At 49.2% G+C, this 25,779-nt stretch overlaps 1 protein-coding gene across 1 annotated transcript; it reads right to left on the reverse strand.

Annotated features, from left to right (window-relative positions):
- Nucleotides 1-5,103: 5,103 nt before the first annotated feature.
- LOC130678913 (uncharacterized) lies at nucleotides 5,104-20,788 on the reverse strand. Its single transcript, XM_057487990.1, has 6 exons — nucleotides 20,725-20,788; nucleotides 18,529-18,593; nucleotides 18,255-18,366; nucleotides 8,567-8,867; nucleotides 7,550-7,595; nucleotides 5,104-7,453 (listed from the first exon to the last, which is right to left on the reverse strand). The coding sequence occupies exons 1-6, from the start codon at nucleotides 20,786-20,788 to the stop codon at nucleotides 7,283-7,285; spliced, it is 759 nt and encodes a 252-aa protein (XP_057343973.1). The 3' UTR covers nucleotides 5,104-7,282.
- Nucleotides 20,789-25,779: the final 4,991 nt, after the last annotated feature.

Consider the following 25,779-nt stretch of genomic DNA (forward strand, 5'->3'; position numbering starts at 1 on the left):
AGTCAAATCCATAGGCACAGAAAGTGGAACGGCCCTCAGGGCCTGCGAGGTCAGGGGGGACTGGGGAGGTAGTGCTTTATGGGGACAGAGTTTCAGTTTTACAAGATGAGAAGGGTTCTGGAGGCAGATGGGGGTGCTGGCTGCTCAACAATGCGAATGTACTTAATACCAGTAAAGTGTGTACTTAAAATGGTTAAGATGGGAAATTTTATGTGTATTTTGCCACAATAAAAAAACCCCTAAAAATACAAATATGTATATGATGGATGAATAAATAGTCAATAATTTAAAAAAATGGATACCACCTAACTAACAACTGGTAGAGTGGGTAGATGAGCTCCGATACGGCCAGGCCATGCTGTGGAATACTATACTGCTCTGAAAAGCAAACCACCAGGACAGCATGGTGGACTCCCACACACAGAAGGTCGAACTAAAGAAGACAGACAACAAGGGGAGCATGCCAGGTGCTTCTATGTACATGATAGTTACGAAGGCACCTAAGGAGTGACTCCTGGGGGTGGTTAGTAGTGGAGGTGGGCCAAGGGGTCTCGGAGGTCTGGTCACATTCCACACCTTCAGGTAGATGGTGAGGGCTCGGTTTATGAAAATTCACCAAACTGCATTTATCATCCCAGTGCTTTTCTACAGCACATATTGTTCATCAACAAAGTCTTTAAAAAGCAAAAAAACCAGAGGAGAGTGGGGTACCGAGGCACTAAGGCAGCAGAGGGATATCCACCTCAGAAAGCCTTCTTCCTCTGCTTGTGGACCAGACACCCTCATCTCCCAGGGTCCTCTTCGGAGCTAAGAGCATGTCCACGTGCATCTCCTGAGCCTGTGAGTACATGGCCCCAGGCCCCCATCACAGGCCTTGAGGATTAGCGGCCCCTGCAGCGTGCTGGAGTCTACGGTGATCAGCACCTGGGCATCCACAGCCACGGAGTCCACCACAGCAGAGCCCGAGCCTTCGACTTGGCCCGGGCCACCCAGAGCCTGGAGGGGTTGAGGGAGACGTGAAAGCTGGGCTTTCTAACCAGAGTTGAGTTCAAAGTGGGCACCAGGAGTCCTAAGGATGCCCTTCAACAGGCCACAGGATGGTGCGTGAGTGCACATCTTCCCAGGAGAGAATTTCTGACTCTGATCTCAAGGTCTCATGTGAGCTTCTCCCTCCCCACTCCTGCCTCCCCAAACGATAAGGGATCCGATTTTTGCACCAAGAGAACCAGTTCTTCTGAAGCCCACCAGGTCCAGCATTGGGCAATGCTTGGCAGCTTCAGAACCCCCTTTCCCACATCCTCTGCCCCTTGCCCCACCTCCCCGGAGCACAGAACCAACCCCCTGCTCTATGTGGACAGTTGAGCTGGTCGGCAGACAGGCTGCGAGGCCGGCCTCCCCAGACACCCTTTGGTTCCTTCCACCTGCCCCTCCCTTAGCAAAGAGCAGGAGAGATGCCCTCGGTCCGCCTGGCACCACTGCCACCCAGGAAGGTCAGGCACAGGGTGTCTGCCGTCTTAGCCAATCCTGAGAGCAGAGGGGGCATTTGCACCCCATTCTGTGTAGGTGGAATGGAGGCCCAGAGAGGAGTGCGGACTTCCCCAAGGACACCTAGAGTCCAGGGCTTCCTGGCCTTCAAGGTGGCCTTCCCAGACCTGGTGCAGCTGCCTGCCACAGCACTGGACCCTGTCAGCCTTCCTCGTTCCGGAAGGCTTTCTAGCCTGGCCTCTGTGCCCCCTTCCGTCCTGCGGTCCCCCCACCTCCTTGGCTATTCCTTCTCACCCCTGCCCCCAGCTTTGCAGCTCAGGGTGCCCCCAGCCATCCACACCCACCCCACAGCCGTCTCAGCCAGTCTTGTGGCTGTAAACAGTAATGCCTATTTATTTACATACTGTCTATGGTGTTTTGTGCTGTAATGGGAGCAGCTTGAGTAGTTAGAGCCGGCTGCAGGCATGCAACACGGAAGATACTTACTATCGGAATTTACTTTATAGGAATGGTTTGCTCAGCCTGGTCCTAGGAATGCCCTTCCTTCCCAGCCCTGCCTCAGGGCCTTTGCACTGGCCATGCTGACAGTTCTGTCCCTAGATGCCCACAGGGCTCCTCCTCCTCTCCTTCATGTCTGTGCTCAGGCGTCATCTTGTCTTTGGGACCGGACTTGACCTTATATAAAATTGCAGTATCTTCCCTGTGTTTTCACACCACACCCCTATTCCCACTTTCTTTCTCTCCTTAGCCTCACCACTGTGTACAATGCTCCACAATTTGCTGACTGATCCTGGCATTGCCTGCCCCCACCCCCTGTGCAGCCCCTACCCCACAACCAGGGAGGCATTTCTCTCTGCTTTGTTCATGGCTCTATCTGCAAGGTACAGGGAAGGAGCTCAGAATTTCGTGGGTCCATTCCTCTGGGGTTCACCCATCTCCCTTGTTTTGCCAGTGGTTGAAATGAAGGCCCCTGTCCTGCCCCCTGGAGATCCTGATGCCCTCCCCTCCTGCCCATCCCAGCACCACCTACCTGCAGGGCCTCGCAGGAGCTCTGGGCCAGCACCCGCCACCACAGCCCGCGGTCCAGCTGCAGCTCGCCGACACCCTGCAGCTTAAAGGCTCCTGCTCGCAGCTCCAGCCCCAGCCGGTGCCCGGCCTCCTGCCCAAGCTGGATGGTCAGAGAGGTCTCTTGGGGGAGAGCCTGCAGCACAGGCAATGTGTGCCTCAGCTGCGCTTGGAGAGTGGCCTTGGAGTGGCGCACGGGCACCGCCAGGGGCAGGGAGGCTGTATGGCCGGCTACTGCCAGGGTCCCTGATGCCACTCCTTTCCCACCTACAGCCTGCAGGGAGCCTCTGGGCTGCAGCCCAACTGGGAGGCCCAGGCCCTGCTGGGCCAGAGGGCAGGCCCATGCCAGGAGTGACCCCGATTCCCCATCCCCTACTCCATTACCCCTCCAGCCCCTGGCCCACCAATCTGTGCCTCCCCTATCCCACCCCCCATCACAGTAACAACAAATCAGATTATAATACACAACAACCACTGTGTAAGGAACATGTAGTACGCAGAGCCTCGTGCTAAGCGCTCTACGTGAATGATCTCCTTTCATCCTCTTTGACAGCTGAGATGGGCAGGTGACTATTCCTGAGTTACAGATGGGAAAACTGAGGCTCAAAAAAGCCAAGCAAATTGCCCAGGGTCATAGGCTAATAAGGAGGCAGAGCTCAGCATTGACCCTGATCTGTCTTCAGTCCCTGCTGTCCCATGGGACAGTCACTATCCACAAGGTCCTGTTTCAGTTTAAATGAAAATGAGGCAAAAAATTCTGTTTCTTGGGCGCACTGGTGAACACATTTGAAGTGCTCAGCAGCTACATGCCCCTCGTAGCTAGGGCCCTGGACAGCAAAGAACAGAACATTTCTAGCATCACAGAAAGTTCTAGCAGGCATGCATGCTCTGCTCTACTCCCAGACGCTGTATTTCCTCTGGTGGCTTGGTCATGTGTTGCCTCGATATGGACAGGGCCTCTGCTGGTGCCAGCGCTGTGCTGGGGGACACCGTCCCTGCCCTGAGAAGGCTCCATCAGGGGCGACAGATGAGGGGACAGGCGGGGCAGCTGGTCCCGCACAGACGAGGACTGCAGTGTCCCCTTTCCTGGGAGGCATGCATTCCCCTCCCCCAAACATCATTGGACAATTCGTAGGCCATCTCTCAGCCCAGGAGATGCTTTTAAACAGACTATGAAACCAAGATGTGACAGTCCCCCCCGCCTCACCCCGTCAACTGAGGACAGGAAGACAGCTCCCCCCAGTTATTCCTGCACTTAGAATTTTATGAAAAAGACAAATTCCTATAAATTTGGGATCTGTGCTCCTCTGCTCCACAGTGCTGCCTGACTCTAATCTCTCCCAGCCTCAGTTTCCTCCTCTGCCAGAAAGGAACGCAGGATTGGAGATAAGAGGAGCCAAGTGTTGGCGAGGATGTTCGGAGAAGAGTAGCTGGGGGTCTTGGGAAGACTGCGGAGGGAGGTGCCGGCCAGCCTCAGGCCTCTCACTGGCAGGGGTTCTGGAAGCCCAGGGGCATGTGCCGTAAACCACCTCACTGGCCCCCTTACTGGCCGGCCATACACACTGCCAGCAGCGGGCAGCCCGGCTCAGTGGCCAGCGTCCATAAGCTTTGTCCCTGGCGAGCTGCTCCACTGTGCCCTGCAGGTGGCACGGCCCCACCTGGAGCGCCAGGAAGGTGGCAGGGCCAGGCTGGGCAGCCAGGTTGATGGTGCTGCTGGCGGCGGGCCCAAGTGTGTCAGATGCCCGAGGACTGAGGAATGCGGCCCTTGAGGGCCAGCTGCTGGTGGGCATCTCCACAGCCAGGCAGAGCTCACAGGGGCCCCCCTCAGGCTGTCCTCAGAGTGCAGGATCTGTGGGAGCCTGTGCACTGGAACAGGGGAAGGTGGGGGGATTCAGGGGCAGCTTTGAAAGCCAAGGAGGTGGAGCTGGACACATGCCTGGGCAGAAAAAGTGCAGAATAGCCTCATCTATGCCAGTCCCTCCCTCTGCATAGTGCCCACACCATGGGCTCACTGATGCCCCAGTGACGGCTGTGGGCTGGTGTTCTGGCTCCGCCACTGACCCGGTCATTCCAAACATGTGACCTCAGTTTTCCTGTCTCTAAAATGGGGTGGACCAGAGCACCCTAAGTCGCTGGACATGTAAATGAGTTTATACTCATGACTTGCTAGCCCAGAGCCAGGCCCCCAGGCAGCACTGGCTATTGGAAACTGATCATTAACATCAGTGATCAATGACCCGGAAGGCAGAGATCCTAAGTGACTCGCTCCCCTGGGGCCCTTGACATGCCTCACATGGGGGCACAGGCCAAGGTGGGAAGACAGGATGACAGGGCTATCTCCGCCCAGGCCCCCCACCTCTGGGCCCAGGGCTCCACCTGGGACTAGGGGACAAGCAGACCCTTCCTGGGGGGGGCGAGGATTTAAGGAGGCACAACTGTGAAGCCTCAGAAAGCACTCAGCCGACATGCGTGCACAGTAAAACTCAGCCCCTACTTTTGACTGTTCTCGCCCTTATTCCCATCTCCCCAGGCCTAGGAGTTGGGTAAGGGACATCACAGGACAAAAACCAGCCCCAGAAAGATAAACGTGTCTTGGTAGGGCCCTTCGCGAAATGGGAGAAAATTCAGTTTCGGTCTTATTTATGGCTCAAAACTTTATAGCTAATGAGCCCCAAATTCAAGAGACAATGTTAAAAAGGATGGAAGCTCTTCACGGTGAGCACAGAACTGGGCATACAGTTGGCAGTTAATTTGTGCAGGGGGGAAGCACCCTGCACTGATGGGTGGGGACGGCCTTACCTCCAGCAGGAGGCAGTGGGTCACCAGGGACAGGGTCCAGTCGGTTTGTGTAGCATTGGCCTCAGTCCTGACGTTGCTGTGAGAGGTCAGAGTGCACTGACACAGGGCCACCTCCTGCTGGGCCCTGCGGGGTTGGTCCCCCTGGACAGACACTCGCATGTGGTTGCTGGGGGCAGCCCCTAGAGCCTGAAGCAGAGGCCATGCGTGCTAGAGGCCGGCATCCAGGTGGGCACAGCAGCCACAGGCTGTGTGGACGTCGGCCTGGGCAAACGTGTCCCCAGAACCTACCTGAGCCACCAGGCTGGCCGTTCAGGTGTGACCAGGAGGGAGCCATTCAAGGAGAGCACAGCTGGACTCTGCCTCCAAGAAAGGCAGAATGGGGCCAAGCAGGTGTCCCCACAACGTGGGCAATCGAGGGAGACCCTCCCTGCTGGGCTCTCTGTGTCCCCTATTAACAAACTACATTCCTGCAAAGTGCTTCTCTCTGACAAGCGCAACCCAGCCTCCCAGGGAGTCCTGAAGCTTAACCTTTCCGAGCATTTTAGGGTCCCCGGTATCCCCTTGCCATGGCGTACAGGCTGGTCTCTGCATCCTCCCCAGTTTCCACAGTAGAGTCCTGTCGACTTCTCTCACATGGCCTCTCTAGGCGAGTCTTCTCTTGCTGCCCCCGATGGGAGTCACTGCTCCTCTAGATGGTGTATTCTAGAGACCTGGGGGGGCCCAGCACTGGGGAGTTGCCCACAGCCTCATCCTGTCACCAGTGCTCACCTGTCTGCCTGGCGTGGGGACAGTACTGCCAGTGACAGGGCAAACACGCCCCGTGAGCCCCACTGCAGCTAAATGGAGACTGCATTTCCAGGGACATGGTGGGCTCAGAGGGGTCTGGGCAGACAGCCCCCAGTGCCCAGGCCACAGCAGCCCCTCCCAGAGGCAGATCCCCATCTACCACTGCTGCCCCACTTGTGACAGGGACCTTTGTACCTCCATCCAGAGGCCTCCCAGTGATGTCCCCCCAGAAGAGTCCTGACAGCTGGGCAGGCGAGACGCCATGGCTGCAGTTGACCTGTGGAGACCAGCGGGGCAGGGCAGGGCCGTGCTGCCAGACAGCCCTGGGGAAATGGCAGTGGGGGACTCCTCCCCCTGTGGAAGCTGCCCTGGGAAAATAACCCCCAAAGAGAGGCTTGTGCAGAGACCCTCAGCGTCTTCATTCAATTGAGGACACAGCTGGCCTCCGTGTGCCTGGTTCTAACCGGTCCCTCATGGTCACCACAGGAGGTAAGAGTGCTACCAGTCCCACTTTACAGATGAGGACACCGAGGCACCGGCAGTGCAAGCAACCGGCCCACAGCTGCGCAACTGGGAGGTGAGGCAGCAGCCTGGCTCGTTTGCCCCCCGCGGGACCCCCACAATGCCTCCCTCACCCTTGGGAGGGTCTAGCTGCCCCTTGACGGGCACAGAGGTGACTTCCTGCTTTTCATTCTCGAGAACAATGCAGACACAGCTGTGTACATGTGTCCTTGTCTGGTGTCCAGGGTCCTGGGGGAGCTGCCCAGAAGTGAGCAGATGGGTGAGGGCCTCGGCAGTGTTAATTTTACTAGACAGGCTGGGATGCCCCCAAAGCAGCCTTGGTTACACTTCTGCAGATGGGGGAGGGTTGGCAGGAGGACAGGTGGACAAGTGGACCAAAGAAACAGGGAGAGTAGAGGGCAGGGAGTGGAGGGTGGGAAGGAGAAGGGGGTAAGCGGGGCGGGGAGGGGAGAGGTAGGGAGAACGGATGGACAGGAAGGGACAGGAGGGGCTGAGGTGGTGGGGCCAGGGCTCGGGTTCTGCTTGGGTGCCAAGGCAGAGAGGCAGGGGAAGCTCTGGCAGGCCGGGTTCGGGCCAGGCCATCTCAGCAGCAAGGGCGTCAGCCTGACCCACGTGGGGCCTCCAGTCACTCAACTTGAGCCTTGTGGGCAGGGTGCCCAGCAGCCGAGAAGTTGTGGTGCAGCCCCAGGGCCAGCCCCTCACGGCTGCCGTGCCCCTCCTCTCCAGAGCAATGTGAAGCTGCGCGCCGTCCGTCCACACTCACCACCAGCCCAGCCACCAGACTGTGTGTTGTGCTCTGGGCAGAAGCACAGCTGTGGTGTCCCTCAGACCTGTTGCCCTCTCGCTGGACCTGCCGTTCCCTAGGTACACCCCCGCTGGCCCTCTCACTCACCTGGAAGTGTCCACGGCTGTCCCAGTAGAAGGGGAGGCCCCAGCACCTGGGGCCAAGCAACATGTGGTCAAGGTGGGCGTGGAGCCGGCTGCCTGGGGTGCTGGGGGCCAGGCCTTCCAGGCCAAAGGCGGCCTCCAGCCGTCTCCCAGCACTCTGCAGTGCCATGGGCACTGAGAGGTTGGAAGCCACATGGGGGTGTGACAGGAGCATCCCTACCTCCAAGGGAACTCCTGGGGGCAAGAGACCACGGAGGTGGCCACACCCAATCTATGCACCACAAGACCCAGAACAGGGATTCCTACCAGCCTGCCTGCTTCCCAGACGGTCCCTGGAGCTCTGAGCTCCCCTGTCCTGAGCTCCCCAGATCCCACTGCCCCAAATACACCAGGTCGAACGACACGAAAGTGCAGCATTCCACCATTTCTGATTCCCAGACACGGTGCCTTCACCCAACCCCACCGGGTACCACACTCCCAACACATACCAAGGGGCGGGCCCCCAGTCCATCTCGGTGCCTAACTCCCCAAGGACAGGGACTGGCTCCCAGAAAGCATGAAGGGAGCAGGGATCTGACGCAGCGCTCGCCCCTCACTGCTGCACCTCTGAGCCCCTCCAGGACTCACAGAAATGTCCTCATGAAGCTAAAGCAGGGGGTGTCCAAACTGTCTCCTAACTACAGCCCTGGAGCCGTGCTGGAGGTCCTGGGAGGCCAGGCTTCCAGGCCGGAGAAGCTGGGCCTGAGGATGGTGGTCTTGGGGGAGGGGCTGCCAGTAGTGGTTGTCTGCCCTCTGGTTTGGAAGAATGTCCATTCTGGGTAACAGCTGTTGTCCCTATACTGTATGTCTTGGCTAAGTAACAGCCTACGGAAGGTGGAGGCACTAGGAGAAGCTGGTAGGGGGAGGACATAGAGCTGGAATGTAGGTTCGGGGACTGGGGCTTTTTTACCTCCCCAGCCCCTTGGCTTCAGGAGCTGGGAGTCTGTGGGAAAGGAAGGCAGTTGGCACTGTGCACCCATACCTGCTGCAGTCAAGGTGCTGATGTGACTCAGCCTGCCTGAGAGCTGGCCGTGCCCGGGGCCCCAGGTGCAGACCCCACCCAGAGCCAGGCTGGCCACCTCGGCATGGATGCTGGCCCCCGAGGCTCCCTGTCTGGGCCCGCAGCTGCCCTCTCAGCTTGAGCTCTCCCGGCAAAGCCTGGCTGCTGTTCTGGCTGAGGATGCTGGTCACGCTGCATGCAGTGGTGCCATTCCCTGCCTTCTCATGCTTATCCTGCAGGAGGAAGCCCAGCACAGCTGAGTTGGCAGTGTTCCTGATGGTACCTGCAGAGGAAGGGAAAGAAGCTATAAAGACCAAAGGGTCATCTCAGGGGACTGGCTGCTTCAGGCGGGAGGGAAAGAATCCTGGGCTGGGAAGTTCTGGGATCCAGGATGTCGTAATTCCAATGCACGTTAGAGGGGCATGTCTGGGATACAGACCAGTTAAATTAGCTCCCTCCCAGAATGCTCTGAGGATCAAGCGAGCTAATTCAGAAGCAAAAGGGCATTGGCGAAAAAGCAGCAAGGCTGATAAGGCAGGTCTGTGATACCAGAGCTCAATTCTTGCCCAAGAGACTCAGAGACCACAGCTAATGGAATGACCCCACTTTACAGACAGGAAAACTGAGACCTGGGAGGATTTGAGAGATCCCATCTGGAATCCTCGAGATAGAAAAGTTGCTCAGAGGTCTCTTCCATCCAGAATGAAGATCGCACACCGTGAGGCCAGTCCCATGCTTCTACATAACTCATGCATCAGGGAAATTCTTGTTCTTGTCAAAACCATTTAGGTCTCCTGACCCCACTGACTTCTCTTAGGGCCTTAACATGGTCCAAGTGCCCTTATACCTCCCTCCTGTCATTCCCTGTTGGACTTAGGAGTCACCACCTCCAGGAAGCCTTTCTTGGCCCCTCTGCATCCCCCCAGGCTGAGTTAGACACCCTGTTCTGTGCTTCTAGTCACAGAGCTCATGTTAAACTCTATCACAGAGTGGAGAGCACTTGCCACAGAGACACAACTTTCTTGCAGAATCATCTTTTTATGGCACTCTCTGTCACCATGTCCTACAAGATGTTAGCCAGTTTCCTCATCTGGAAAACATGGGTAGCCAGAGTAAAAGTTCATTAGATTATTGTGAAGATAACATGAAATGATGTCAATGGACGAGAATAGAGCCCAGGAATAGACCCACAACACACAGGGTCAATTGATTTTCAACAAAGGTACAAAGGTAATTCAGTGGAAAATAATGTGTTGCAATAACTGGAATATAAATATGTTAAAATGATTGTAAAGCCACATATAAAAAAACTACTTTGGCCTTTGCACAATCATATACACAGATCAATTCAAAATTAACCACAGACCTAGATCTAAAATATAAAACCATAAAACTTTCAGGAAAAAAAAGAAGAGAAAAATTCTGTGGCCTCAGGTTAGGTGAAGATTTCTTATACAACACCAAAAACATAATCCATAAAAGAAAAAAGTGATAAATTGGACTGTATCAAAATTAAAAACCTCTGTTCTTCAAAAGACACAATTTAAAAAAATGAACAGACAGACCATAGATTGGGAGATGATATTTTCAAAACACATATCTAATAAAGGACTTGTATAAATTATCTTCGAACTCAATAATAAAAAAACTAATAACTGAATTTTTAGGATGGGCAAAAGGTTTGAAGAGACCCTTCACGAAAGATTTCCAAGTGGCAAATAAACCTATGACAAGATGTTCAGCAAAATTAGTCTTTAGGAAAACCAATGAGATATAACTACAAATCAATTTGAATGACATAAACAAACAAGAAACAAAAAAAACCCAAACTGAATCGTAGACATACATCCAATCATACCAGTAATTACATTAAACACCAGTCAACAAAGGGTGGGAAATAGATATAATTCAAGTGGTAATAAAAAAGCAAGAGTAGTAACAATTGTATCAGACAGACTAGACTTTAAGACAAGGAGTCTTATGAGAAATAAGTAGTACATTTCAGAATGATAAATGGGTTAATTCACCAAGAAAGCATAACAATCATAAATGCTTATACACCTAATATCAGTAGGTCAACCTGCATGAAACAAAATTGACAGATCCCAAAAGAGAAATAGAGATATTCACCATCACAGTTGGAGAATTTAACATTCTTCCCTCATTAACTGATATAATAACAAGACAAAAATATCAGTGAGGTTATATATCAGAACAGTACAACCAAGAACTTTGACCTAATTTGGCACTTATAGAATATTACACCCAACAAAAGCTGAATATAAATTCTTCTTATGTATGTTCACAAGAGAGATTATATACTGGCACCCCCAGAAAAAGTCACAACAAATCTTAAATGACTAATCCTACAGAACAGATCTTCCGACCACAATGAAATTAAATTGAATATCAAAAAGCTATCTAGAAAAGTATCACTTGGAAATTAAGCAACATATTTTCATGCATCAAAAAAAATCACAAGACAAATCTAAAAATATTTCTAAATAAAATGATAGCGAAAATACACGACATCAAAACTTGTGAGGTGCATCTAAAGGAATACTTAGAGGAAAATATATGGCTTTATATATTAGAAGAGACAAAAGGTCTGAAAATCAATGGTTTGAAGGTCCACCTTAATAAACTAGAAGAGCAAAGTAAACCCAAATTAAGCCAAAGAAAGGAAATAATACAGGTAAGGGCCGAAATCAATGAAATTGGAAAGAGACAGCAAGAGAGAAAATTAACAAACCCAAAGGCAGGTTCTTTGAAAGGATCAGCAAAATTGATGAAATCCTAGTTAGACTAATAAGGAATAGAGAGAGAGGGAGAGAAGAAACGCAAGTTACAGCCGTCACGGATGACAGCAGAAATATTACTACAGATCCCGCCTACATGAAAAGGCTAATAATAGATGTAATGAACAACTGAATGCCAATAAATAGGACAACGTAGTTGACATGGACAAATTACTTAAAAAATATAACTTAGCCAAACTGACTCATGATGAAATAGAAAATCTGAATAGCTTTATGATCTACTCATTTTCCAAAACATTATTTCCACAAATCAAACTCCAGATGGCTTCACTGGTAGAACCTAGGAGATAACGAAGGGAATATTAACACCAGTCTTACACAAACTGTCTCTGAGAGAAGAGGAGAGGAGGAGAAACTTCTTAACCTGTCTAATGGAATCAACACACAAAGGAAAAAATAAAAACTTAATGGAGAAACCTGGCAGATGCTACCTTCATCAAGTGATCAAAGCTAATGTCACCGATACTGGGACAAAGTGACATCAAGTGCCTGCGGATGTGACAGTGTCTCACTTCTGTGGTATTTTACTATAAACGCTTTCTTTAAAGCGGTCAGGAAGCATCACACAAACCCAAAGTGAGGGATATTCCACAAAATGACTGGCCTGTAGCCTTCAAACACGCAAATATCATGAAAAGGAAAGAAATACCGAGAAACTGAAGAAACAATACAACTAAATGTAACGAATGATCCAGGATTTTCTTTTACTATAAAGGATGTTATTGGAACAACCATTGAAATTTGAGTAAGGTCTACAGATGGGGTAACAGCACTGTAACTATGTAAATTTTCTGATTTGGGTAAATGTTCTGGAATGTGGGAGAACATCTTTATTTTAAGGAAATAAACACTGAACTATTTAGGGGTGAAGAACTATCATGTCTGCAATGTCTGCAACTTAGTAAAACACAGTTTAGGAATAAAATATATTTTTTACATACAAATGAAAATGTTTTATACATACATGTATATGTATAGAGAAAGAGAATAAGAATTATAAAGCATTTATGGCAGAAAGTCAATAATTGGGGAAGTTGGGTAAAGGGGATCCTCTTTACTATTCTTGCCACTTACCTATAAGTCTGAAATTACATCAAAATAAAAAGCATTAGAAAAAATATGGTTGGGAACACTGCACCCCACTCTCCCTCCTGTATAGTTCTGATGCCCATTAGTTTCGTTGACGGCTCTGACAAGTCCTGCATAAGGAAGCCTGTTTAGTACTTAGCAGAAAATTCACTTTGTCAGACAAAAGTGTATCACCAGTATGTGTGATGCTGGAATGGAGCATCAACAGACTTGAAAATGTGTAGGGTTTCATCTGCCCTGTGGCTCCATAGAAAGTGCTTGCTCAAGACCTCCATGCACCTGAACCATGGCATTTCGCAGGCCCTCACTCTCTCTGAGTGTCTCCGTCCACTTCAGCATGCACTTGAGGGTCAAGAGGCGGGGCACAGCTGCCCAGCCAACCACCGTGTGCCGGACTTGACGCTGCAGGGTCAGGACTCGGCCTCCCCTCTGCAACTCAAATGCCTTGAGATAAAGCTCTGCTGTGTTCTGGCCCAGTAGTGCTCTGGAAAACAGGCAAATCCTAGGAAGGAAGGTGATGGGTGGCAGGTTAAAGGGCAGCATCCATTCCTGCAGGCAAATAGTATTTTTCCCCTTCATTTAAGCAGGCCAGGCCATAAGGCGTGGGTGCGTGAACCCACAGTCCAAACCCATCACAGGACTGCCTTTATAGGGCTGTCAGCCCACAGGACTGCATTGTAATAGGGCGTTAAGAACATGGATTTGGGGTCAACCAAACCTGGGTTTGAATCCCAGGACTGTGACTGTGTTGTCTTAGACAAGGACATAACAGGCTCTGAGCCTCTGTTTCTTAGACAAGGACAAACAGAGGCTCTTAGCCTCTGTTTCTTCTTCTATAATGTGGGGAATAAGATGGAACTTTTGATATTGAGCTGATATTGCTAATGAGTTATCAACACACGTTATTATGGTGAGGGCTGAGAAAAGAAACAGCCCTAAGAAGCCTGCTGTTAAACTTCCTGGAGAACTGGGGCAGGGGACACGGTCCTTACCATCTACATGGTATGCCATTTACAGGACACCTTGGGACCTACTTCCCTTGAGTATTGGCATGGGAAACAAGATCAGCCATGCTTTCCTTGGTGTAATTCACACAGCTGTCTGTTTCCCTTATAGCCTTTGCAAATAAAGCCACCATTGGGTTTATCTTTTTTGCATTGGCTCCTAGGAAGCTCAGAGTCAAAAATCAGCCCAAATCTAGAAAAGGTACAGGACCTCACAGCATGCATTTTGCTTACTGATGCCACTTCGAGCACCTTCCCATTTTCCCCATTTTTCTTTTCCCTCTGTCCTAATTTCCTCACATATTTTTTAAAAATCTGAAACAAGAGTTGGCAAACTATGTGCCTGTCTGGGTCAAAACCAGTCTGCCATTTGCTTAGTAAATAAGGTTTTTTTGGTAAGCAGCCACACCCACTCATTTACAGGTTTTTTATATTGATGCTATGCTTTTGAGCCACAACAGCACAGTAATTGCAGCAGAGACCATATGGCCAAAAATATTTACCATCTGGCCTTTTACTGAAAGTTTGCCAATTCCTGACCTAGAACAATATACATTTTTATAATCTGCCTCAAAAGACTTGGGGATAAGGATGGGCAGTTGGACAGATGGATGAATAGATGGATGGCTAGCCAGCCATAGGTGGTAATTCTGGGAACAGGGTTATCTAGGACCATGTCCAAAGCTTTGGGTCTCTGCGAATTCAAAAAAGCTGTCAAACCTGAGACTGCAGGGGAAAAGGGGAAGTACCATTTAATGGAGGCCCAGCGTGTGCCAGAACGTGCCATGCGCAGAGTAAGCAGCATTAGGAGCAGCCGGGTAATGAACACTCGCTGGCCAGGTGCTGCTCGGGGACTCACATGTGCTGCTCAGTTAGTCCTAGGACAGTCCTGAGAGGGAGGTTGAGGAACTCAGGCACAGAGGACACAGTGGCTGGCCCGGGGCCCCAGAGGCAGCGAAGGCAGAGCTGGGTTTGAAGCAGCTGGTCCCTGTCCCGGGAGTTGACAGCCATGTCATAGTGGATTTATGTATACATGAGGATGTGGCTAAAGAGAAAAGACAGGAGGGAAATACACCAACATATTCCCCATGACTCTCTCCAGGGATTTTTGTTTTATTCTCTGTACATTATAATCTTTCAAGTCATCTACGGCGAATGTAGTTTTAACTTAAAAAGATATGAAAAAAGAAGAAGATAGAAAATGGAGTGCCTCCTCCTTCCATTGCTGCAATGCCTTAAAACCAAGAATGGCACCAGCGGGGGTAATGTGGGCCTGGTCCCACAGGGACAGAGAGGGGGACTCTGAGCGATGCCTTCCCATCTCCCAGGATGCCAGCCCTTTGCCCTCAGGGGCTCCCTCCCCCCTTGCAGACCACCTGGGGACAGTCACCTGGCTGGGTGCTCTTGCCAGACAACTGCAGCTGAACAGTGCTGGGTGCTCTGAGGGCCGCCTGGCGGCGAAGAAGCTCTGGCTGCTTCTCTGGGTGTCCTGGCTGGTGGCGACCTCTGGCAGAACCAGCTCCCGGCTGGACATGCGCACAGACAGGGAGCCGTTGAGGCTGTGCTCCTTGGAGCGCCTGGCAGCCGCCCGCACCTGCAGGGAGGCAGGAGAGGGCTCAGCAGTGGAGGGAGGGCAGGAGGGTCTGAGGAAGATGCGTATGCAGGAGGGCCCCTTCCTCTAGGAAGCCTTCCTGAGCCACTCCGGCTCATCAGAGAACACTCGGGAGAAGAAACTGAATAGAGCAAGAATGCGGGACAGCCATCCCTGACCTCAGTGCCTGGCCCGAAAATGGGGTCTCAACTTGTCATTTCCACCACATTTAAAGTGGGAATTTCCGTCTTACAACTGGGGGAACTGAGGCTCACATATTCAACCCAGGTCTGCCTGGGTCTAAAACTCATGCCTCTGCCTGAAGAAGTCTCCTGAGGGAAGCAGAGGACCCTTGTACAATCCAGTTACAGAACAGGATGCCCCAAAGTGGATACCCTCGGGCCCAGAGGATACCCCAGAAGCTCTGGAAGTCAAAGGGGGAGGTATCTGGTGCATAAGAGGGGTCCATACCAGGGGTCAGACTGGAGCAAAGGGTTAACCAGGGCACTGGGGGGAGGAATGGGTGGGGTTCTGGGGGGCCGACTCCACCAGTTCTGCAGGACCCAGGGCCCCTTTCCTAATTGGGCCTCAGTTTCCCCATCTAGAGGGGATAAACTGGCCTAGCCCAGTCTGTACATATAATCACACGGGAAGCTTTTAGAAGTATGCCTCTTCCCTCCACAGATGGATTGGAAAACAGTGGTACATCCATGCAAGGAGTATTATTTGGTGACAAAAAGGACTGAGTGAGCAAGCCCTGAAAAGACATGAAGGAACTATAAATGCATATTCCTAGGTGAAAGGCACCAATCTGAAAAGGCTACACACTGAATGATTCCAGCTCTAGGACCTTGTGGAAAAACCCAATCAATGGGGAATGGCTTGGTGGCCGGGGGTTAGGGGAGGAAGGGGATGAGCAGGTGGGGCACGGCGGGTTTTGAGGGCAGTGCAACTACTCTGTGTGATACCATAAAGGCTGATACATGGTATTATGGACTTGGCGAAGCTCATAGAACGTGCAAGACAAAGAGTGAACCCAGTGTAAACTACAGACTTTAGTTAATAAAGTATTAACAATGGGCCACATGAGTGCAAGATGGTGGTAAGAGAAGCTGGGTGTGGTGGGGAAAGACTACACGGGAACTCTGTACTCTGCCCAATTTTTCTGTAAACCTGAAATTGCTCTAAAAAATGAAATTTATTTATTTTTAAACAAAGGAGTCCTGGGACACCGCTGACCAATCAACTCAGCATCTCTAGGCTGGGGCCTGGGTGTGACCTGCAGCCGCCCAGGTGATTCCTTTGTGTGGCTTGGGCTAAGAACTTCTAGGCTTCACCCACGTTCTCTCTGACTGGCCTCCGGGAGGGGTCCCGTGGAGCACCCGTTCTCAGTGGGGACAGTGTCAGCTGCACACGCAAACACTCGTTCGTGAGGCCGGGTTTTAAAAGCCTTCTTATGAAGCACATGGCACATAAACAAATCGAGAACATCTATGGAATTAAAATTTCAGAAGGAACAACTAGGGGGAAAAAGTGTCTAAAAAGTCTCCGTGAGGAGGTGATAATGAAAATTAGAGATACCTTGGGAGGGTTTCAGAGGAGGCCAGGTCGAGAAGGCCAAGCTCCTGTGCGTTTCCCCAGGCCCGCCTAACCACAGAGATGGTGTGAACAACGGCGTCTGCTGCTTTCAAAGGTGCTCATACAGTCTGAACCCATTAGGTGACCCAGACTCCAAGCATCCAGCAAGTCCCCCCCAATTCCCCAAATGAGCGTGGGGCAGAGCTCGGGCCAGACCACTCCCATTCCATCCAAGATCCTCCACCTTGTGCAAATCACACCACCTCTCTCAGATTCTCATCCACAAAATGCTATAATGGCAATGTCACAAGGTCCCATGAGATGATCCAGGTAAAGGGCAGAGAACAGAGCCCAGCACAGGATAAACACCCAAAGACGTCAGCTCCCATTAGAAATAATTACAGTGACACCATGTTCTTCAGTCCATGATGCCAGCAGCCCTCTGATGTGCCACAATTTTATTGACTGCCGTAAAGTGAAAACAGTGAGTGTGTGTGGCAGTGAACCTGTGGGGGTTTGAACACACATCCTGATTGCAGAGATGTCAGTATGGGAAAAAACGTGCATTTGAGTCATCAGTTTCCCTAATTCCAAGCCCTTCTTGGGTTCCTTCTGAGTTTCCAAACCTCACCAGCACAGGGCTGAGCACACAGCAGGCATTAAAAATTGCTCTCAACCAACATCCAAAAGACAAACAACAACAAATGCTGGCGAGGATGTGGAGAAAGGGGAACCCTCCACCACTGTTGGTGGAACTGCAAATCGGTGCAACTGCTGAGAAAAGTAGCATGGAGTTTTCTCAAAAAACTAAAAATAGAAATACCATTTGACACAGTCATTCCACCCCTAGGAATTTACCTGAAGAAAACAAAATCCCTGACTCATCAAGACATATGAACCCGTATGTTTATCGCAGCAGTACTTGCAGTAGACAAGATTTGGAAGCAAGTTAAGCGTCCATCAATAGGTGAATGGATAAAAAAGATATGGAACATATACACAATGGAATATTATTCAGATATGAAAAGAAATCCTGCCATTTGCAACAACATGGATAGATCTGGAGGGTAATAGGCTCCATGAAAAAAGCCAGGTGGAGAAAGACAAATACCATATGATTTCACTTCTTTGTGGAGCACAACAACAAAGCAAAACAGAAGGAACAAAACAGCATTAGACTGAGACACTGAGAAGGGACTAGTGGTTACCAAGGGGGAGGGGAGTGGATGGAGGTGGGGGCAGGGGGAGGGGGCTGCTGAACCACCATGATGTACATTTGATGAAATAAAAAAAAAAAAAATTCCCCAAGAAATACTGAGTTGTATGACTCCGGAAGTGTGCTGTGGGCATCATTTGGCCGGTGGGAGGCCTCACAGCTGTTTGTTGTGGGCTTCACCTTTGATTGCCAAGGCCCCCATGTCAGAGGCACCCACTCCGGGAGACCCCCTGCCAGCCTCAGGACAGACCTAGAGCCGGGCCTCCTCCCCCATGGAGGCTCCTCTGAGGTACAGCTCTCCCTTGATTTGGGTTACCTGCCCACTGGGGCCACTCGTGGTTTCTCTTCCCCACCTTTAAGTTCTTCCTCTTACGTTTCCAGATTCTAATAAAGAGAGGGCCCTGGCCGAGGCCTCCCTCCGCCTGATCTCTGTGTGGCCCCAGGTGTGCTGTGTCATCTCCAGGTCTGGAAAGGAAGAAACCTCTCTTTTGCCAACTTTCTCAATGGTTGCTGCCGAAGGGCATCCACAATTATAGTAAGAACCAAAAGTTCGATCCAGTGGTAATATTGGGTGGAAAGGGGAGATGTAGTGGGAAGCCCCCCAGGCCCAGGCAAGCCCCGCAGGTGTTTCTGGATGGAAGACTTACTGTCCACAGGCTGAGACCAGCATGAACCAGGGATACCGTGGAGCCTTCTTTCTTCCTCAAACTCTCTGAAACAGAGCAGGTGGGCCCCCTTTATGGGGGAGCCTCTCAGACTTCCCGTTAACACATCTAAGAGAATCCCATGCCCCACAGAGGTGTGTTGACAAGCAGGTGGGGGTTACAAAAGACAGGTTGTGATAAGGAGGTAAGGCACACTCAATAAACATAACGAGGAGCCCTTTATTCTCCCTTAAGGGTGCCAATAAACCCTAACATGCATATAGAGATGTTCTTGCAGGTTCTCAGACCCCATCAGGCAGACCACCTCCTGGCTACAAGCAGGGGGGCCCCAGACAGGTGGAGCCAGAACACCATTAACTGAGGCACAACACCCCCCCCATTACCTCCCCAGGGCCCCATCAGGAGAATGAGCATGAGCAGGTCATGCACCCTGTTCCCTTCACCCCTAATTTTGCCCATAAAAACCCCTTCAATCTGTACCCGGAGTCTGTAGGAAGCTTGCTGCTTTCCTTCACCACCCTGATGCCAGTGTTTGGGGGCTGTGCACTGGGCTGGCCAGCCCATGATGGGCTTTGTTGGGTGACATCCCCCACTTGGAAAGACATGAAGATGACAGAGTCCCCAGGGACTGAGTTTTGGAAGTGTGACCCCGGGCCGGCCTGGGTCCATTCCTGCATCCGCCCATGAGGGACGCTGACCAGGCCTGACTGAGAGGAACTCATCCCAACCACAGGCCCCTGCCCGGCTCAGCTCTGTGCCCCTCGAGGACTTTCTGAAGCGTCCCTCCTCCCCCTCTGCTCTCCTCCACTTATCTGTCATTTAGTGTCTGGGGGCCCCAGGCCAGTAGGAACCAGGGGCTCCTGGGGGGAAGAGGGGGCAAAGAAGGCCTGGGAGAAGACAGCCCGTTCAGTCCTGAGCTCTGAAGAGGGAGATGTCCCAGCGGGGAGTACAGATGGGGGCACACCGCCCAGAGCGGGACCTCGCCTCAGGGAACACCCCTAACAGCTACTGCTCTGGGTGCTGGCCGGCAGGAACCGGTCCAATCTGCCCAACAGTCCTCTGGGGAATCACTGCTATGCCCCTATTTCACAGGTAAGCAAATGGGGCACAGAAAGCATAAGTGCCAGACATTGTCTCGTAACCAATTCCTAGTGGGGTTGGGATTCAAAGGTGGTTGTTGAGCTCTAGGGTCCGAGGTCTTCTCTTTCACCCAGGCTCAGAACTAGTGGGGGGCCCAGCACTAGGGCCCAGGCCTACTGAAGGGGCTGAGTCCAGCCCTTTGCCCCAACCAGAGACCAGGTGAGGCCCCAGCAGCTGGTGGATGGGGTGGGTGTGGCTGCCATCTTTCCTGACCCAGTCCCGCCGCCCCCTGCAGGGAGGCCCTGCCCGAAGGAGAAGCCCTGGGTAGACCTTCAGCAAAGGGAGGAGGCTGAGGTGGGTGTCCCGTGGCTGCTGACTCTCTGCTCCACCCAGAGGATCCCCACCGCAGCGTGCAGCTTACCAAGTGCTTTCACGTCTCCCTCAAGGGTCCTCACAATGACTCTGTGACAGGAGCAGCCAGGGGATTATTTTACTCCCACCTTGCAGATTTGTCTCTGTCCTCAGCACCGTCACCACTCCCGTCTCTGCTCTCCTGCAGCCTCGCAGCCCTGCAGGTGTACAGCAGCCCCGAGCACTGGGCGGAGCTTTCTGTGGAGACAATAACAACGTGTTGCCCACACGTGTGTGGTGAGCAAGCTGACCAGAGCCAGGTGAGAATCCTGGCTATAGGCACCTTCACTTTCTCCTTACAAGGGCTCTCCTAGAATTTGGGGAGTTTGGGGAAAGTGTTGATCAGCATCAGCTGTGACCACAGTGATCTCATGCTGAAACCTCTGTGAAAGGTGTGTGCAGTTGTTTTCCAAAATGGCAGGTTAAGCTGGAGGTCAAGAACATTTAGTCACTGTAACTGTATGTTCTGTCTACCGATTCCCCCTAGTTTGCACAACGGCATCACCTAACACTTTGTAAAGAGATGTTTATTGACTTGATCAATGTAATACCTAATGTAGAAATTCAAAACAACTCATGTGCTCTAATCATTGCTGCAATCATTCTTGTTTTCGTTAGAGATGGTTGATGAAATTATTGAGAAATTTCATTCTTGATCAGATCTCAGGAGGAGCAGAAGGTGCTCACTTGGGGTGGACAGAGAGAGTCCAGAGAACCTGGTAAGCTGGCGCTCATTAGTGTCCTCCTGCATGTTACCAGAATATATAATACTCCACTGGGCCACCGGAAAGTGAAATGAGCATACGGAAGCCCTACTCATCACGTGCACTACATTAACAGCCTCTTAATCCCGGGTTTTATTCACAGAGTCAGCTGAGGTCTCTGGTGTTGTGGGATCCAGCTTCCCCGACGAACGAAGTGGAATCTTCAGCGAAAGTCAGATGCCACTCAAAGTTCCATCTCTCAATTCAATATTGAGAACAATGGGTTTTTGCTGTTGAATAAGTCCTTGATTGCTTTATTGAGGTATTGACATACAGTAGTGTGCAAACTTCAGGTGTACAGCATTATGATTTCACTTGCATAAATCAAAAAATTGTTACCGCAACAAGTTTAGTTAACACAATCATCTCATATAGATACCGAAAAGGAAAAAGAGAAAAATATTTTTCCTTCTGGTGAGAATCCTTAGCATCTCCTCTCTTCACACCCCTCACATGTGCCATGTGGCAGCGTCAGCGACTGTCACCATGTTGTATGTGACATCCCCAGCACTTGTGCATCTTACAACAGGACCATGTTCCCCAGCCCCCTCCCTGCTGTAATTCTCTGCACTTATTCTGTGAGCTGTGCCAGGACTGGATGGTGAAAGCTCATCTGTCATTCAGTCAACAAATTATCTGTGGAGCAGCTGCTATGTATGTGGAGCTGGATGGAGATACAGTCGTGAGGAGTAGCTGAACCCCATGGTAAATTTGCATTTAACTTTTTTTTTTTTTTTTTTTTTTTTTTTTTAATAATTATTTTTTATTGAAGGGTAGTTGACACACAGTATTACATTACATGAGTTTCAAGTGTACAACACAGTGGTAGAACATTTATATACATAATTCTAGGTTCCAGCTATCACCCTACCAGGCTGTTACAATATCTTGACTATATTCCTTATGCTATACATTACATCCCGGTTACTAATTTATTTTACCATTGGAAGTCTGTCCTTTTTTTTTTTTTTTTGTGAGGGCATCTCTCATATTTATTGATCAAATGGTTGTTAACGACAATAAAATTCTGTATAGGGGAGTCAATGCTCAATGCACAATCATTATTCCACCCCAAGCCTAATTTTTGTCAGTCTCCAATCTTCTGAGGCATAACAAACAAGTTTTTACATGTAGAACAAATTCTTACATAATGAATAAGTTACATAGTGAACAGTACAAGGGCAGTCATCACAGAAGCTTTCGGTTTTGCTCATGCATTATGAACTATAAACAGTCAGTTCAAATATGAATACTCATTTGGTTTTTATACTTGATTTATATGTGGATACCACATTTCTCTCTTTATTATTATTATTTTTAATAAAATGCTGAAGTGGTAGGTAGATACAAGATAAAGGTAGAAAACATAGTTTAGTGTTGTAAGAGAGCACATGTAGATGATCAGGTGTGTGCCTGTAGACTATGTGTTAATCCAAGCTAGACCAGGGCAATAAAACATCCACGTATGCAGAAGATTTCTCTCAGAACGGGGGGGTGAGGTTCTAAGCCTCACCTCTGTTGATCCCCAATTTCTCACCTGATGGCCCCCCTGCGACTGTGCCTGTCTTAGGTTGTTCCTCCCTTGAGGAATCTTACCCGTCTCTGGCTAACCAGTCATCTTCCGGGGCCATACAGGGAAATGTGAAGTTGGTAAGTGAGAGAGAAGCCTTATTGTTTGAAAAAGTTAGCTTTTTACTTCTTTGCATATTTATGCCCTGTGGCTTCTATGCCCAGCATTTGTCTTGAGGTATCTTTACCACTTGGAAGAATTATGATACTCGGTAAATTTGATATGAGGCACGAATTCTATTTAAGGGTTGTAATTAGGAGGGAAGAAGAAAAGCTATAGAAGTAGCAGGCGGAAGAAAACATGGGAAGATTGATTATTTCTTTGATATATCTTCTTGTAGAGTAACTTCAGCATGTATAGGTTTTAAGCTACTACTTAAATTGCACACACACATTAACATAATAGGAGTATAGTTACATAACCAAAGCATATCTGTAATTACCAGCCATCTCCAGTGAAACCAAGAAAACCAGTTAGGCACCTTAGGCATTTGTGAAAACTTATCTATGATATGGTGGATATTGTCCAACTGAACTTGAACAGTCTGAGAGAAATCAGACAAATTAAAACAACCCATTCCTGGGGACTGTTCACATTCCATATGTTCTTTTAACAATAAATAGTTTGTAGTTGTAAGACTTTGGAGCGCTACAATTTGCACTTCTCCAAATTCTTGGTTGAGTTCCAACAGTATAGATCCAGTCCAATTTTGTTGTTTTACTGTATGCACAGGCCAGCTTAGATATCTCCTTCCTCATTCCCATGGCAGGTCCAGGAACTGGTGGGATGAGTGCATCTACAGCTGTAGCAGTGCGTGGATCTTTGTTGGGGTTTTTTGATGATCATCTTCTGGCATGAGTCTTCCAGAGGGTGCAGATGTTGGAAGTTCTTTTTCATATCGTATCTTAGTTAATTTTCGGGGTAGCCCAATTAGGCTTTGATCCTCTGTATAAACACAAACAGACCCTTTGCCTACACTTTTATATGCCCTTTATACCCTTGTGTAGAACTCGTTGGAGGTTACCACACAGGAACTGCCCTTTTTTTTTTTTTTTTTTTTGCTATCACTAATCTACACTTACATGACGAATATTATGTTTACTAGGCTCTCCCCTATACCAGGTCTCCCCTATAAACCCCTTTACAGTCACTGTCCATCAGCATAGCAAAATGTTGTAGAATCACTACTTGCCTTCTCTGTGTTGTACAGCCCTCCCTTTTCTCCTACCCCCCCATGCATGTTAATCTTAATACCCCCCTACTTCTCCCCCCCTTATCTCTCCCTACCCACCCATCCTCCCCAGTCCCTTTCCCTTTGGTACCTGTTAGTCCATTCTTGAGTTCTGTGATTCTGCTGCTGTTTTGTTCCTTCAGTTTTTCCTTTGTTCTTATATTCCACAGATAAGTGAAATCATTTGGTATTTCTCTTTCTCCGCTTGGCTTGTTTCACTGAGCATAATACCCTCCAGCTCCATCCATGTTGCTGCAAATGATTGGATTTGCCCTTTTCTTATAGCTGAGTAGTATTCCATTGTGTATATGTACCACATCTTCTTTATCCATTCATCTATTGATGGACATTTAGGTTGCTTCCAATTCTTGGCTATTGTGAATAGTGCTGCAATAAACATAGGGGTGCATCTGTCTTTCTCAAACTTGATTGCTGCATTCTTAGGGTAAATTCCTAGGAGTGGAATTCCTGGGTCAAATGGTAAGTCTGTTTTGAGCATTTTGATGTACCTCCATACTGCTTTCCACAATGGTTGAACTAACTTACATTCCCACCAGCAGTGTAGGAGGGTTCCCCTTTCTCCACAGCCTCGCCAACATTTGTTGTTGTTTGTCTTTTGGATGGCAGCCATCCTTACTGGTGTGAGGTGATACCTCATTGTAGTTTTAATTTGCATTTCTCTGATAATTAGCGATGTGGAGCATCTTTTCATGTGTCTGTTGGCCATCTGTATTTCTTTTTTGGAGAACTGTCTGTTCAGTTCCTCTGCCCATTTTTTAATTGGGTTATTTGTTTTTTGTTTGTTGAGGCGTGAGAGCTCCTTATATATTCTGGACGTCAAGCCTTTATCGGATGTGTCATTTTCAAATATATTCTCCCATACTGTAGGGATCCTTCTTGTTCTATTGATGGTGTCTTTTGCTGTACAGAAGCTTTTCAGCTTAATATAGTCCCACTTACTCATTTTTGCTGTTGTTTTCCTTGCCCGGGGAGATATGTTCAAGAAGAGGTCACTCATGTTTATGTCTAAGAGGTTTTCGCCTATGTTTTCTTCCAGGAGTTTAATGGTTTCATGGCTTACATTCAGGTCTTTGATCCATTTTGAGTTTACTTTTGTATATGGGGTTAGACAATGGTCCAGTTTCATTCTCCTACATGTAGCTGTCCAGTTTTGCCAGCACCACCTGTTGAAGAGACTGTCATTTCGCCATTGTATGTCCATGGCTCCTTTATCAAATATTAATTGACCATATATGTCTGGGTTAATGTCTGGATTCTCTAGTCTGTTCCATTGGTCTGTGGCTCTGCTCTTGTGCCAGTACCAAATTGTCTTGATTACTATGGCTTTATAGTAGAGCTTGAAGTTGGGGAGTGAGATCCCCCCTACTTTATTCTTCTTTCTCAGGATTGCTTTGGCTATTCGGGGTCTTTGGTGTTTCCATATGAATTTTTGAATTATTTGTTCCAGTTCATTGAAGAATGTTGCTGGTAGTTTCATAGGGATTGCATCAAATCTGTATATTGCTTTGGGCAGGATGGCCATTTTAACGATATTAATTCTTCCTAGCCACGAGCATGGGATGAGTTTCCATCTGTTAGTGTCCCCTTTAATTTCTCTTAAGAGTGACTTGTAGTTTTCAGAGTATAAGTCTTTCACTTCTTTGGTTAGGTTTATTCCTAGGTATTTTATTTTTTTTGATGCAATTGTGAATGGAGTTGTTTTCCTGATTTCTCTCTCTGTTGGTTCATTGTTAGTATATAGGAAAGCCACAGATTTCTGTGTGTTGATTTTGTATCCTGCAACTTTGCTGTATTCCGATATCAGTTCTAGTAGTTTTGGGGTGGAGTCTTTAGGGTTTTTTATGTACAATATCATGTCATCTGCAAATAGTGACAGTTTAACTTCTTCTTTACCAATCTGGATTCCTTGTATTTCTTTATTTTGTCTGATTGCCGTGGCTAGGACCTCCAGTACTATGTTAAATAACAGTGGAGAGAGTGGGCATCCCTGTCTAGTTCCCGATCTCAGAGGAAATGCTTTCAGCTTCTCGCTGTTCAATATAATGTTGGCTGTGGGTTTATCATAGATGGCCTTTATTATGTTGAGGTACTTGCCCTCTATTCCCATTTTGCTGAGAGTTTTTAACATGAATGGATGTTGAACTTTGTCAAATGCT

Source organism: Manis pentadactyla, chromosome 10, assembly GCF_030020395.1.
Source record: "Manis pentadactyla isolate mManPen7 chromosome 10, mManPen7.hap1, whole genome shotgun sequence".
Taxonomy (NCBI): domain Eukaryota; kingdom Metazoa; phylum Chordata; class Mammalia; order Pholidota; family Manidae; genus Manis; species Manis pentadactyla.